The sequence below is a fragment of the Carcharhinus amblyrhynchos genome, chromosome 18 (genome assembly GCF_965287045.1).
Source record: "Carcharhinus amblyrhynchos chromosome 18, sCarAmb.v2.hapA, whole genome shotgun sequence".
NCBI lineage: Eukaryota > Metazoa > Chordata > Chondrichthyes > Carcharhiniformes > Carcharhinidae > Carcharhinus > Carcharhinus amblyrhynchos.
This window is the reverse complement of record NC_137341.1, coordinates 32,760,982-32,777,367: the sequence shown is the minus strand read 5'-3', so window position 1 is coordinate 32,777,367 and position 16,386 is coordinate 32,760,982. Positions and strand designations below refer to the sequence as shown.

Sequence of the window (16,386 nt, the reverse complement as noted above, 5' to 3'; positions counted from 1 at the left end):
CGAACTCTTTGTCTCATTAGTCATACTTTTGTCCTATTGATACAACAGAAGAAGGTCAGTGACTCCTTCATCCCTGACCTTATTTTGTCATACAGCTCTAGGTCATGTGGAGTCAGCCTTATCAGGTCTTACAGAGGTCGGGCATTTTGGAATAGCTTGATCAGTTTTCCTTATTTTGTACCAAATACTTGACTAATTTTCCTATCATGCCACTATTTCATTTGTACAACTTCACAGCAGAGATACTAAACTAGTGCTTTGTATCCCCCCTCACGAAAAAAGGAAGCTACTCATTACTGTACAGGAGCAGGTAGTAGAAATATTAGATAGTACAAAGTAGATAGAAATAAAAGGTTGACAGTCCTTAAAGTAGAAAGTTTATCTGGTACAAATAGGCTGCATCCTAGGTTACTGAAAAAGTAAGGTTGAAACTTCCAATGATCCTGATCACAATCTTGACATGAAACTCAAAATGAGGAGGATAGTAATTGACTTTGAGTACATGAACATACTGATGGAATGGATGGATGTTTAGCAGATTAATAAGACAATAGGAAGAATGAGGAGAGGCAATATAAACTAAATAGTACAATTTTAAATAGGTGCAGGAGTAGAAAGATCTCAGGGTTAGGTGCATTGACCCAAATAGGTGCCGGAATGTGGCGACTAGGGAGATTTCACAATAACTTCATTGCAGTGTTAATGTTAGCCTTGTGACTAATAAATAAACTTTTTAACTTTATGTGTATATATATATGTAAATAGCAGAGCAAGTTGAAAATGTCATTCTTTAAAAAAAAAGTAGACTCCTTGTTTTTGTAAATAGAGGCTATAAATGCAAGAAACTTATGCTAAATTGTTATAAAACACTGGATGCCCCCTGCTGTTTGCATCCCATTTTGGGTTCTAAACTTTAGGAAGGATATCAAGGCCTTCAGAGAAGATGCAGAGGATTTATTAGAATGGTACCACGGTTGAGGTACTTGTGCAGAGGGACTAGCAAAGCTAGGGTTGTTTTCCTTAGAGCAAAGAAGATTAAGAGGAGATTTGATAAAGGTGTTTAAGATCATCCAAAGATGTGCAGGTTAGGTACATTGGCCATGCTAAATTGTCCCTTAGTATCCTGGCGTGCATAGGTTAGAGGGATTAGCGGGGTAAATATGTGGGATTAGGGGGATAGACCGTGGGTGGGATTGTTGTCAGTGCAAACTCAATGGGCCAAATGGCCTCCTTCTGCTATGTAACGATTCTATATTTCTATCATTAATGGTTTTGGTAGATTGACTAAGGAGTAACTTTTTCCAAGGCCAGAAGGGTAGGTAAACTAAGATTTAAGGTGATTGGCAAAAGAACCATAGATGTCTTGAGGATTATTTTTCAATTTGGCATGTAGTTATGCTCTAAAACACATTGCCTGTAATGCATTAGAAGCAAACTCAATACCAACCTTATAAAAGGAAATTGGATATAATCTTAAGGGTGAGAATTTTGCAAGGCTATAGGATAGTGTTACAATCCCATTTGGTGTTACATACTGATGGTATGGGGCATGAATTGGCCATGACAGACTGGGAAACATTACTGAAAGGAAAGACAGTAAAGCAATGACAGGCATTTAAAGAACAAATAGGTGAACTCCAGAAGTTGTTTACTCTGTTTGGTGCAAGTCGTAAGGGAATGTGGCCAAATCATGGCTTACAAGAGAAATTAGAGATTCAAGGAAAAGCATACAAATTGGCAAGAAAAAGCAATAGGCCTGAGGATTGGGAGCAGTTTAAAATTCAGCAAAGGAGGATCAAGGGATTGATTAAAAAGGAAAAAACAGAGTATGGAAGCAAGGTAGTGGGGAACATAAAAATGGCTGTAAAAATTTCTATATATAGAGGACAAGATTAACAAAAACCAATGTAGACCCCTCACAGTCAGAAACGGGAGAATTCATACAGGGAATGAAAAAATGGCTAAGGAATTAAATTTGTACTTTATTCATGTCTTCCTTGTAGCAGAAGTCCTGAGAGAAACATGTTTTAGTGAGGAGCTGAAGGAAATTGGCATTAGTAGAGAAATAGTTTTGGGAAATTGATGGGATTGAAGGTGGATAAAGCTCTAGGTCCTGATAATTTTCACCTCAGAGTACTTAAAGAAGTGGCCCTGGATATAGTAGACCTATTGGTGGTTATTTTCCTAAATTCTTTGGACTCTGAAATAATTCTTACAAATTGGAGAGTAGCTAATGTAAGTGTGCTACTGAAAAAGGGAGGTAGAGAGAAAACAAGGAACTAAAGACCAGTAAGCCTAACATGGGTACTGGGGAAGTTGCTAGGTCTATTATCAAGGATTTCGTAATTCGGCATTTAAAAGGCAGCATGGATTTACAAAAGAGAAATCATGCTTGATGGATCTATTGGAATTTTTTTAGGACGTAAATAGTAGACTTGACCGAAGAGAATCAGTGGATGTGGTTTATTTGGACTTTCTGATGTCTTTCCAGTATGTTTTTAACCCTTATATGGTAGAAAAAGAACTGCAAATTGACTTCTTACTGATACAATAACATTTTTATTCATTCACACAATTAATATTAGTTATGGTAGTTACTTTTCCAGAACAATCAGAAGTTTCAAACTTAACACTGGGCTTTGACTTAACTTTGAGTGACTGACAAGTACCCAAGCGGATATTGGCCTGTAGCCAAGTGTTGGTCTCTGCAATCACCTTGGGATGGCCTGGTCTGATCCTCTAGTTCTTATGTGCCATATCTCAGAATGTGTACCAAACAGCCATGCCTGTGGGTGCTGGAGGCACATAGGTCACATCCCTTCCTCCCAACCAATGGGTTAAGGTGCCCCTTTGTCTGGTAAACAAGTACCAGAGTGTCTGTTGTCTTCAGGATGGCTTATTTCCTGCCTATTCCCAGTTTCAAAGGCTGTGACCCACTTGTCTCAGTCCAATGTTCATTTAGGGCTGCAGTCTGTTTGTCTCAGTCTTTACAGACACTTAGTAATCCCATCATACTTTGCAATCACCATCTTTGGTGGACCATTTCACCACATTTCAGAAGGTGTTCAACATGACAGATTACTATGTAAAGTTAAAGCACATAGGATTGCAGGTAACGTCTTGGGATGGATAGAAAGTTGGTCAGCAGATAGAAAGCAAGGAGCTGGCATAAATGGGTTTTTTTCTGATTTGCAGTCAAACTAGTGGGGTTCCGCAGGGATCAGTGCTGGGACCCCAACTATTCACATTATATATTAATGATTTAGAAGGGGGAAATGAATGTATTATCTCCAAATTTGCAGATGATACAAAGATGGGTGAGAGGTTGAGCTGTGAGAAGGATGCAGAGATACTTCAGTGTGATTTGGATAGGTTGAGTGGGCATCTGCATGGCAGCCATAGTATAATGTGGATAAATGTGAAGTAATATACTGTGGTTGCAATAATAGGAAGACAGATTATAACTTGAATGGGTGTAAATTGAGTGAGGCGGATGCTCAACAAGACCTTGGCATCCTCATGCATCAGTCACTGAAAGTAAGTGCAGCAGGCAGTAAAGAAGACAAATTGTGTGAGGATTCATTGTGAGAGGATTTGAGTATAGGGATGGGGATGTTTTGCTGCAATTGTATAGGGCAGCAGTGAGGCCACATCTGGAGTATTGTGTGCAGTTTTGGTGTCCTTATCTGAGGAAGGATGCTCTTGCTATAGAGGGAGTACAGTGATAGCAGGTCTGTCATATGAGGAGAGACTAAGTTGATCAGGATTATATTCACTGGAGTTCAGTAGAGCGGGAGGGGGTCTGATAGAAACTTACAAAATTCTAACAGGGTTCGACAGGGTGGATTCAAAAAGAATGTTCCCAGTGGTGGGGGAGTCCGGAACCAAGGGTCGTAATGTGAGGATAAGGGATAAACCTTTTAGAATTTCTTTGCCCAGAGGGGAGTGAATGTATGGAATTCACTACAACAGAATGTAGTTGAGGCCAAAATATTGTCTCATTTCAAGAAAGAATTAGAAATAGATTAGATATAGCTCTTGGGGCTGAAAGGATCAAGCGATTGTGAGGGATGGGGGATTAGGATATTGAATTTGACGTCAAAATGAATGGAGGAGCAGGCTCGAAAGGCATTTTTTCTGGTTGTATCATAGCTTGGTGTGACTTCTGCTCTGCCTAAGACCGCAAGAAACTACAAAAGGTTCTGAATGCAGCCCAATCCATCACGCAAGCCAGCCTCCCATCCATTGACTCTGTCTACACTTGCCGCTGCCTTGGAAAATCAGCCAACGTACTCTTCCTTCTTTAGTCAGGCAAAAGATGCAAAAGCCTAGGTCACATAGCAACCAACTCAGGAACAGCTTCTTCCCTGCTGCCATCAGACTTTTGGTTGGACCTACCAGTGCTAAGTTGATCTTTTCCTACACTCTAGCTATGACTGTAACACTACATTCTGCACTCTCTCTTTTCCTTCTCTGAGTGGTAGACTTTGTATAGCACACAAGAAACAATACTTTTCACTGTGTACTAATACATGTGACAATAATCAATCAAATCAAAGAATGGCCTACTCCTGCTTCTAGTTCTTATGTTACTGGACAGGAAGGTCCAGAATGGAACCCAGGTTCAGAAGGCCATAACATTTTGTTCTTTTAAAAACACGGAGTGAAACAGAATCATGGAACTGTTAAATTTTTAACAAGCAAAATAACTTTCCTTAAACATGAAAAGTTTTATTACAATACAAGAGTCCTTCACTTCCCCCATAGCCCCACAAGTGTATAGTTTTCCAAGGTACACCCCACTCTGAAACCAAATGGCTGATGCCACTCAACCAATCTTCCATGGATTTCTTTTCACAGTCCCTCCAGATAATTATCACATGAATGTTTCCAAACTCAGCTCCCTAAATATCATGCCTTAAAATCTTCCTTCAAACAATGTTTTGCATCAGCTGTTTCCATTAAGAATCCAGCCTAAGGTTTTCCAACAATCTTTTCAAACAAAGCTTCCACTCCACTGCTTTGGTAAGCAATCCAGTTTTTCACCTTTTAGGCTTCCTTCGTTTTAAATGCTTAAACACAAACTCTGAGATCCAATCACTGATTTTCATAATTATTTCAAATAATGTCTCAAGAACTTTAGTAAAAACTCCAGATAACTTTCTGGCCCCTCGTGAGCCAACATTTCAGCTTTATCTGTGGCTTTAGTGTTTACCTCTTTCCAGTTTCCTCTTTCTTTACTTCAGACTTCTTGGAAACTTCTCTTCGTTTCTCCGGTTACCTTAACTGCTCTTTAAGTTCCAACATTGGTTTTCTTGACCTTTGTTCCAGCAAAGTTAAATCATATGCTGTCTCACTTCTCAGCCCCACCTGCTATGAATTTAGCTACAGCTGCACTCAAAAAGCCTTACTACCCTAAAGATGCCCCCTGGTTGCGAAGCTACGATATTTTACTTCCCCCAGTTTGGTTACTTTTCGTGCAGTAGCTCTAAGACAGTTTGAACTGACCAAACCCTACACATACAAACACCTTTGTCTAGCATGAATCTAACTAGGGTTTTACTCCTCTTTCACAGAACTGCTAAATTAAACTCACTCAAATTTTATTACCTTATTTCTAATATTTTACAATACAAATACAGCTCATCTAAAACTATCTCTGTTTTCCTGACAATAGCTCTTTCAAGTTGTTTACATAAACACAATGGGCCATAAAGCCTCTTTCAGTTTCTGAAGCTGATTGTCAGTAACAAAATAGATCAGGAAGATAGACTAAATGTGAGTGAGCATTTCAGCAATATATGGTTTGAAGTTTGCATAAAAAGAAGAAACATGTTGGTGTGCTTTTTTGCACTAAGTTGAAATGGGACAGAACTTAGGAAAGCGACTGAATTAGTTGAGGTAGAAAAAGGTTGGCACACAGGACTGAATGAGAACAATAGGACATTTTTTAAGAAGTAGATTGAAAAGGTGAGCAAAATTTATTAACAAAAGGGAGACCACTGCATGTTTCAGAATGGCGCACATGGAGGTTAGAAACAAGTTAAAACTGAAGAGGATCCATTGGCCCTTTGGATATTATCACAAAAGAGATTGCAAGAAAATAAGAAAGGCACAAAGGCTAATCACACATGATTTTCAAAAATAATTGTAAGGGATGGACAAGAATGTGGAAGATGCAGTAGTATCTATCTGCTCTGGATTGAGGTTGAGCTTTTTGACAGTATCCATCTGAGTTACTGCGCTATTGGTATCTGTGGATCAAAGAATAATTCTGCATGAAGGATGAGGTAACTGATCATTGACTTGTATCAACAGGTTCACTTAGACCATTGCAGATGTATTTAAATATAGATATATGCTTAAACCTGGTCTGTGTTTCATTTCCCTTAGCCAAGTAATTAGGGTGGGGAGAATGCAAATAATGCTGCTTTGTATAAAAGTAGAAACAGCCTATACAGAAAATCAGATAATAACCTTGCATTGCAAACACTTATCTTTGTTTTTGTAGGGGAAAGAAATCTTGGATCCCCCTGCAACGCAAAATATAATGGAACAGATTGGTGAGTTAGAGTAAATACACTACATTAGGCATTATAATGTTTGATTGTTAGAAGTATATGGAACTCTTAAATGTTTTATGCATTTCACTTTGCATGAGCCAGAATTGCATGATATTGTTACGGACAGGAGGGGATTTAGTTTAAGGAGTCCTGATTTCTCCTCTGCCAGTTAGTTAACAAAAAAGTGTTTTGATTTTTGATTTGCCCCGTTCTGAATGGTGGTGTACTTCCCGAGCCCTTAGTTTTGGTGTGATCAATTTCTGTTAATAACCCCATAGCAAACTTATGATAGGATAAACTCTAGGGCTTAGTTTAATTGCAAATACTCAATGTAGGAGAAGGGTAGCAACTTTGCCCCCTTTTCACTCGCACAATAAAAATGGGCGATAGAGAAAGAAAGATTTACAAGGCAAAGACCACAAAGTAAAACATTGTTGTTTCACAGGTCCAAAATCAAAGTCCAGTGGTTTAAAACTTTCACAAAGGTCAACAAGCTGAACTAATGCTGGATATTCACTTTTTAATGGAGATGACTTCCATGATATAGGCAAGCAGAGACAAATTAGCCTTGTAGGCAACAGTATAGAAGTTCCAGTAGAAAATGTGTAGATGGGGCCAGACCTGGACAGGGCCCTTTTCTGTGCTACTGCTTGTTAGATGGAAATATGTCAGACTGATTTGCAGTAAAGTAGGACAATGGGCAGAATTCTCCATTTCCATTCTCCCCCCCAAGTGTGGTGGTGGGTGGCTCTGGCAGTGTCATTCCTGCTGGCTGGAATGGTGTGAACTAGTGCCTGATTCTGCACTTGCAATTTCATTAATTATGCACAAGCAACTATCTCTCCGAATCATCTGGCAGGTCAGGAGTTGATTCATCCAGCCGCCATCAACTAGTGGGTTCAAAGATCCAAGAACCAGATGTGTCAGTCCAGCACACTCATATCAGTCTCTCCAGCCCACCAGTTTTCATGAGACCGTGTTGAATGTCCAGAACCCAGAAGAAAAGGCTAACAGCCTCAAGAAGAGGTCTGTAACCCGACTTGACTGCCATGCTTCAAGGCCTTGATTCCAAGAGTCTGGATGCAGAGGCATATCCATCACTCAAAGAAGGCTCCAGAAAGCACGCTAACCGCACGTCTCCAGCCTGGGTGGCTGTTTCTCGGGAGGTCAGTTCGACTGGCACACATGCCAGAAGCCTAACACAGTGCAGGGAATAGATGAATGATCTCATCCGCTCTGCCAGGGTAAGTCCTCTCTCAAGCTCCCCCCAATATCAAACTCCCAACATAGCATTATGTACTCACAAGACAATTCTCTTTACAAATCACACACATCCATTAGTGCAAGACACATGTTTTGTCATGGACATTTTCACACCAACACCATCCTATCTCTCAAGGATGTGTTGTTGCAATAATAGAGGGTCTTGGTGAGGCCAGACCTAGAATATTGAATGTAGTTTTGGTCTCCTTTTCTGAGGAAGGATGTTCTTGTTTTCAAGGGAGTGCAACAAAGGTTTACCAGCTTGATTCCGGGGATGGTGGGACTGATGTATGAGGAGAGATTGACTAGGTTAGGATTTTTTTCACTGGAGTTCAGACAAATGAGGAGGGCTCTCAGAGACTTTTATAAAATTCTAACAGAACTATACGAGGTAGATGCAGGGAGGATGTTCCTGATTGGTGGGCGAGTCCAGAACCAGGGGTCACCATCTGAGGATTGGGAATAGACAATTTAGGATGGGGATGGGGAGACATTTTTTTGACCCAGAGTGGCAAACCTGTGGAATTCATTACCACAGTCAATGGTTGATGCTAAAACATTGGACATGTTCAAGAGGCAGTTAAATATTGCACTTGGGATTGAAGGTTATGGGGAGAAAGCAGGATTAGGCTGAGTTGGATAATCAGCCATGATGGTGATAAATGGCAGAGCAGGCTCGAAGGGCCAAATGGCTTCATCCTCCTTCTCTTTTCTTCTATTTTTCTATGTCACGTTGCTCTATTCCATCCCAGATCCTGCTAGGGAGACTGACCTCTTTAAATAGCAAGATTGTGAATGGCACAGCAAACTGATCAAGTGGGAAACAGTCACAAGTGCATATTGCAGAGAGCCACCTGAGTGGTCCAGGCATCTGAATCATATCTTCAGAAGTCCTGTGGTCTGCCCTATGAGGGAGTATGTGGAGCTGTGAGCAGCATTGTACCTTTTCTTGGCATGAATCTAAGGATGACACATTCCACTCACCAGCAGTTGTTTCAGAGGGTAGCTCTTATCCCCTGGCAAACATCCCTTCAGCCGACTTGGATGCAGCTGTTGTGGTGGAGATTCCCACCCTCTCCTCGAACCTATCAGCTGCTCAAGCCCCACATGAACTTCTATCCACCCCATCAAAAGTTCCCCCTTCTAGTAAGTTATGTGGTATCCTTTTAATTGCTTTGTTTGTGAGTATTTAATTCAGGCTTGTCGGGATTCAGCTTCCCTCCCCTCTGTCTTTCATTGTTTATTATCTATAGTCACCTCTTTGCTCCTCTGCTTGTGATTGCACTCATCTCCCGCCACACATCGCACTGAAGGGTCCATGAGGCTTACAGCTTGACACGGAGCTGGAGGGTACAAACCAGTCTGCTCAGCACCACAGAGCAACTCAGCACTGTGTTACTGTCACCTCAAAGTACCGAATGAACTGAGTTGCACCTTGTGCATGTCACTCTTTTCAAACCAATTTGATGTCCTACAGATGAAATTGGAAAGCCTGATGCGAATTTGGCAATCTGCTGTTTTAATGAATATTCATAAGATGCAAATAATTGCATCAGGAGAATCGACCCACTGTTGGGAAAATTTCAAACTTTTTATACCGACATTTTGGCTCCTGCTGAATTCTCAACTTCCATTTGCCACCAAACCCAGAAGCAGGATGGGAGAGTTCTCCTCAACATAACTGGTTCTCCCACTAGGGTTGTCATGTCATGTGGTTCCCACCTCTCCACTTACGGTTTTGACAAAGGATTCCTTTATTTGGGTTCCTAAGATTGTTAATGTTGGAACCATTAAGAATTTGAAAGGGAGTTTTCCAAGATCCTTTGTCCTAGCAGATTAGTAGACTCCAGTGGTCAGACCTGGCTTAAGGGCCCTTTGAATTTGGTCTCAGCAGCCTTCGGAGGTCATTATAGTCTCTTCAGAGATAACGAGGTAGACATTTCTTTGATATTGACAAATTAGCTCCTGTTGTTTGAAAATCCACAGCCAGACATGGCTTCAGTCATCTTAAAAAGTCATTGTCCGTTTTTCAAAAAGTTTAGGAATTAGCCAGACTTATAAATATATATCTCATATGAATAAAGCATGAAACCTTATCCCCCATTACAATAGCTTAGAACATGTGAATCTCTTTGGGAAACCTAATAACCGATGTTGATTTATTTTGTCTTACCAGAGCAAGCTGTGCAAGAGACACTAGATCACAACAGGGAGCGTTCAGAATTTATCCGAGTCAGGCGGGCACCGCCTGCTCCACAGCTTGAAACTCCACCTAGGTAAAGGATTACATCTCAAAGGCACTAGCGTTTTGCCTCCTTATCATCTTACAGTTTTTGACATGTTATAAATGGAGCTCTTCAAAATGGCAGACTGCTCCACAATGAGGCAGTAGAAATGGGCAAAATTTTTATTTATAGTCACAGTTTTGATTTCTTCTGCTTACTGTAGGAAAAGTCCTGTAACTTGGTGCATCATGGCTATGCACCTGCAATTTCCCATGGTCCATTTCCTGTGTGCAGCATGGCCTGAAAGCGTTACTCAGTCATTCCCTCCCATTGAATGCCTCTTGTGAAATCCTATTTATAAACGGCCCACTTATAATTTAATTTTATTTATTGGTGTTATAAGTAGGCTTACATCAATACTGCAATGAAGTTACTGTGAACATCTCCATCGTCACACTTTAGCACCTGATTGGGTATACTAAGAGAAAATTTAGCATGGCCAATCACCCAACCAGCTCATCTTTTGGACTGTGGGAGGAAACTGGAGGAAATCCACACAGGCACAGAGAGAACGTGCAAACTCCGCAGAGACAGTGACCCAAGCCAGGAATTGAACCTGGGTCCCTAGTGCTTTTGAGGCAGCAGTGCGAACCACTGTGCCACTGTACCGCCCATACTTCATTGTATGTAGTGTATAAAGGTACTTTCGTTCCCATTAGGTCTCCTTTCAGAAGTTAAATCCAAATCTGCTATTTTCTTGCTTTCCTGGATTTCCCCTTATGAGGCCATTTGGATGTGGTCAATGCTGAATCTTCAGTAGATAATGTGCTTTTTTTCAACCTTGCCAGCTGATTGGAATGTTTTGTTTTTATTTATTTTCTTTTTGAATATCTGAAAATTTCCATCTCTAACCAAAAAAGAATGCATGAAATGTTCAGTAGACCAAAAAAGGAGTTGAAGATTAAGGCAGTGGTAGATTTTTGATGTGGCTATCCAGTATAGAATTTTGTTCCTCTTTGTTAAAATGCTATAAATATGTATGTGCTTGGTTTCTTACAGGGATGATGTGCTGCAGTATAAACACCCGTATTCTTCTGACTAGATTGGCTCAGTCTGGGGTAAGTTCCATTTCCAAACAAGGAATCAAATGCAGCGTATTCAGTTCAACCATTGGGGATCGATTTAGCACAGTTGGCTGGACAGCTGGTTAGTGATGCAGTGCAATGCCAACAGCACGGTTTCAATTCCTTTACTGGCTGAGGTTAATCGTGAAGGCCTGCCTTCTCAACATTGCCCCTCACCTGAAGGTGTGGTGATCTTCAGGTTAAATCTTCACCGATCAGCTTTCCCCACTCAAAGCAAAGAGAGCATTAAGGTCCACGTCGACTTCATTCAATTTGACTTTTCTCGTTACTTGGAATCTAACAATATTTTCTGGAGGAAGTTCACAAATTGTCTTCCAGCAAATTAGCAGAAGACCTATATGGCTGAATTGTATAGTGCATTTCTTCTAACACCAACTTGCATTTGGCCTATATTCAATTGAATCATTGAAAGTTTCAGCACAAAAATGAGCTGTTAAGCCAGTTTTTCTTCTACTCATGCCTCATTTCCTTGTGAAAGAATGAATAGATTTAATAACATTGGCAGTGAATTCACCTTTCTAACTACTGTGTACTTTTAACATTTCTGGGTTATTTCTTGGGGCTGGGGCTGTTGTATCTGACACTCATTGATGTACTAGTTGAAAAGAAAAGACTTGTATTTATAGAGTATCTCTCAACATTTCGGAACATACATTACAATAATGACAGCATTTCAGTATTTGTAGGCAGCAAGGTCCCACAATAAGCAATGAGATAATGACTATATTATCTGCCTTGATGACATTTGTTGAGGACACTGGGAGAACTTCCTTTTTTGTCTTCAGAACGTGTCACAGGATCTTTTGCGTTCCTCTGAGAAGGTAAATGGAGCCTCAATTTCAGAGTCAAAAAGGCAGCATTTCTAATAGTGCAGCACTCCCAATCAGTTCTGTATTGGAGAGTCAGCCTATGTTTTGTGCTCAAATCACTGAAGTGGGACCTGGATCCAAAACCATCTGATTCAGAAGTTAGAGCCACGCTGACACAATTAGCTAAAATAACTGAATGAGCAGAGAGTGTTGCCAGATCTGTTAGATACAGGTCTTTATGGGTTAACACTACAGAAAGAAGTGCCTTTTCTCAGTGATTCAATGGGAGGGCAGTGGAGGGGGATTGTAAGTATGACTGCTTGTGATACATATACAAGTATTTGGATCTGACCATTTCAGAGGTTGGATCTGAATGTAAGGAGCTATTTGGATCTTTGACCAGGTCTCTTATTGTGATTGCATAATGACAAAGCAAGTCAGTCACAATAACATAATCACTTGCTTTCTCTCTTTAGGTGGCTTTCATGCTGCTGTGTCAACTTCTTAAGTGACCTTCAATTTCGATCTTTGAGGGTTCTGAACAGGCAGGAGTTGCTGTCTCGCTTAGTAGTTCTTGAACTTCAGACATGCTGCTGGATATGGGTCACCTTTCTATTTTAATTGAAAATATTACAATTGAAAACAAGAACGTGCATTATAAAAGTGTTCGCTAGGATGATGAATGTCTTTCATTTGATGCTTCTTTGAACAGTTTTAATCTCCAGCAAGCTGTGGTTGCACACCACCTGAAGATAATCCCACATGCCTCACACCAGGACCTCTGTTCTGGTGACTATTGTAGGATTTTTTAAAATTTCAAATTGAAAAGTGAGATGTTGAGGAATTTATACTCATGATTGTTGTTTAAATTGAGACCTGTTAATATGCTTGAGTTAGCTGAGTGATATTTAACAACAGTATAGATGAAACGCCTGCTGCATATGGTTTCCTTTTCTACATTTCCATTATTTATGACATGGAGCAAAAAAATGTATTGCCATAGTGATTTGCATGACTTTTGACCCATGTAATCTGATTTATTTTCTAAGTCTCAATTTTAATTTCTGATAACACTCTGAAAATTGTGCTATCAACACGTTGTTAAATGGAATAATTTTTAAAAAGTTCAAGCTTAATGTTAGTTGCAGCCCCAGTCCCCATGCTGCAGCCTTCCACCCTGCCTCCACATTCAGCACAGTGCCATAGTAAGTTCTGATGTGCTCCAGCTGATTCTAGTGCTCCAGTTTAAGTTTCAGCATCTTTAAAGGTGCAGTTAGCAGTAGATTTGATGATGGCAGCAAAACATTTATAAACAAATTCCATGTTGCTCATATAGCTGACAGCTATCTCATTACATGCACTATTTATTCCATGTTACCTCAACTGCCCTGTACCACTTCTAACAGTGTTCATTACTGCACGCTTGAGTTTACTCCTTTGCTCATTGTCTTTTTTTTGCACTGTCAATGTTCTGGCATTCATTAAGAGGCAAATGTTTAAATTGGATCTATGTTGGTTGGGTTTGAGCCACTGCTGATTGCAATATAGAGAAGTAAATGGTTCCAACAAACTAACTACCCGGTCCAACCAGCTTGAGTGGTATTAATGCAGCAGCCTGCTATTCATCCTACCACTAGGTCAGTAATGGATTGCTGGTCACTGTCAGATCGCAATCAGTAGAGAAGCTCAGTGAGTGGGAGGAGTTTTCTGAGCCCGCAGGGAGGATCACCAAATGACATTCATTTAAAAAATTTGACAACGTGCCTTCGGGAATTTTCTGTCCATGGAAGAAATTTGTGGGCATCACCCACCAGAATATCCAGTATCTACTATGCCAGCTCACCATCTCCAGATCCTGTAACCATCAGCCATCTTGACCAGAGGCTAGGGCCAATGATGATATTGGAGCAGCCAACAAAGGCAAAAAGTGAGGATAATAAACTTGAATTTAAAAAAAATTCCTAGTGTGCTCTTTGATTTTCTTTCATGTAGGAATGAATCTTTGGATAATGTTCAGTTTCAGGATTGCATACATCATTGGCAGAATTATTCTCTCTACACTGACCAGTTAGTTGAAGTGGAATTTCAGAAATGTGCCACTAATGTGTATGTAAAGTGGCTGAATGTTAAATGTACGGTGTTAGTGCAACACACCCAGGAGGAATTTTTCCTGCTTTTGATCTGACCTGTGCTGTTAGCTCACCTCGTTTCCAGGACATTTACTGTGTAATAACAGTGAAAAAAATTCAGATCGGATAGCTCAAAACTTTCTTGGACACTTTAACTCACCCCTGCTCATTGAGTTCCTGCTGAACTCATTTGCATATATGTGAGGGCGTCTGTAGCAAAGCAGCTCAAGGGTTTTCCAGCACCATTCCTGTACCTGGAGTATGTTACACCAACAGGATCAGCAGAGGTGTTCCTCACGAGTCTGAAGGGCTTCATTTACGGATTTCTGCAGGCAACTGTGCTGAGAGGCAGCAGCATTATCCAGCTGTAACTCCCAAGCATCTTCGTTTTTGTCAACTTCATTTGCTTCCTCCTCCTTCACCAATTGCTGTAATGGATTTACACCTAAGAAAGGTAGAAGCCAAGAATAAGTGAACACTAATCTTTGGAATTAAGGAGACAGAGGGTTGGAAGGTTGTGGATGAACGGTGACTGTGTAAGTGCTCTATCAGTAACCATTCCATTTTCCGCAGTAAGAGTTCAATGCTTTCTTACAACCTACTAGGCTATTTTGAAGGGTTAAAGTAATTGGGTTGGGAAAACCCTCTCCATATCCTATATGTTGTAGGCATTGTGCATTATTTCTCCTGCAATGAGGTAGTTAATGAGGGTAACGCTAGCATGAGTATGTGTCAAGTACATAGGAGAGCTCAAATAGGTGATAGGTGTACAGCGTTTTTGAGTTTATGTAATAATCGGTGTTATGGAAACTAAGAGGTGAGAGTGAAAGATGGTGTTTTAAAATGGCCCTAATTAGAGAACATGGTGACAACTAATTGTGTTGTTTTACACGAATGAAGAATGGGCTTGTGCCTCGAGTGTCGGGAAAGAAAGGGGAGAAGTGTGTCATGTGGTACCTTGCCCACTCTGCAAAAGGTGGAACTTCTTGCAGCACTGTTCTACAATCTTGGAGCATACCTGCAGTCTATACACCCAACTTCCAAATAGCACAACTGAAGATTCTGGGTGACATGGTGACACCTAGACCCAGGAGTCTGTCCTGCCTTCACTGTCCTCTAGGAAATGTCTGAGTGAAGTGCATCCTTCTGTGACTTGGTATCAAGTGTAACTATCCTCTGACACCAACTAGTTCTGTACAAGTGAAGATAAAATTAAAACAATAAGAACTGCCATGGCATACATAAGATGTAGTAAAAGAGCTCGGTACACTGGTTTTCATACATGTTTGTTTTCCAGACTGCTGCTAACGAATACAGGCTAAACTGTGACTTTAAAGTCTGCCAATATTTCCAGACATTCATCTTTTTATACCAATTCGAATGCAAATAGACAGAACTAAGAAATCTACGTCTAACTCCCCCTACAAGACACTGGAAGGAAGCAGTGGTTTAACTAAGTTACAAGCTTAGATACTGTGCTGACCTAAAAGGACATTGCTGGAAATTAGCAAAGCTTCAAGTGATATTTTAAAACCGGTAGTGTATTGATTCAGTTAGCAATGGACATACTGAACTAATCAATTACAGTTGTAACAATGATATAAAATTTGAAAGGCCTTCACATCAAATATTAAACACTTTGGTAACAATGGAGCAAGGATGTGGATTGGGACAAAATGCTAGAGAGGAAACTGCCTCAAAAACAGGGAGAAGATATACATGAATTAACACTCCTTGGCCTGCAAATTGGATCGTGAGAAATCAATTCACATATATTAAAACTTGCTTAGACAAGGATACCAAAAGCATTATCAGAAAGTTTGTTAGTGATGTTAAACCAGAGCCACTGGTAAGTAATTAATACAAAATGGAGTAGTACAAATAATAGACTCGACATCAGAATAAATGAGAAATCTGATATAGTAAGTCCAGTGAAATAACATGTGTTTTGCATCTCTGGTTGACTTTGTGAGCCTTATCAAACGTAGAGCCTATTATCATGCTAAGATATTAGACATACTGCAACATATAAAGAAGCCATTACCAAATTCCACTTCCCTGTTTGATCCCAAACCTCTTTTACTAATTCTCACTCTCTGAAACAATTTCCTTTTTGTTTTGAAACTAATTTCTGGACACTGCTTCCACACAATTTATGACAGAGCATTCTGCATGACTCCCATTTAATTTGTTTTGAGATTATCTTAAATCTACTCCACTAATCCATTCCAAATCTTGTCACTTAGCTTATT

At 40.2% G+C, this 16,386-nt stretch overlaps 1 protein-coding gene across 2 annotated transcripts in view; it reads left to right on the top strand.

Annotated features, from left to right (window-relative positions):
* LOC145354982 (uncharacterized) overlaps positions 1-13,962 on the top strand; it is a 46,145-nt gene extending 32,183 nt beyond the window's left edge. For both annotated transcript variants that reach the window (XM_080206707.1, XM_080206708.1), the window contains 4 exons: positions 6,512-6,563; positions 10,003-10,102; positions 11,111-11,169; positions 12,482-13,962. In XM_080206707.1, coding sequence (XP_080062833.1) covers positions 6,512-6,563; positions 10,003-10,102; positions 11,111-11,153 — 195 coding nt within the window. In that variant the 3' untranslated portion in view covers positions 11,154-11,169; positions 12,482-13,962. The remainder of the gene's footprint in view (positions 1-6,511; positions 6,564-10,002; positions 10,103-11,110; positions 11,170-12,481) is intronic.
* The last annotated feature ends 2,424 nt before the right edge of the window (positions 13,963-16,386 follow it).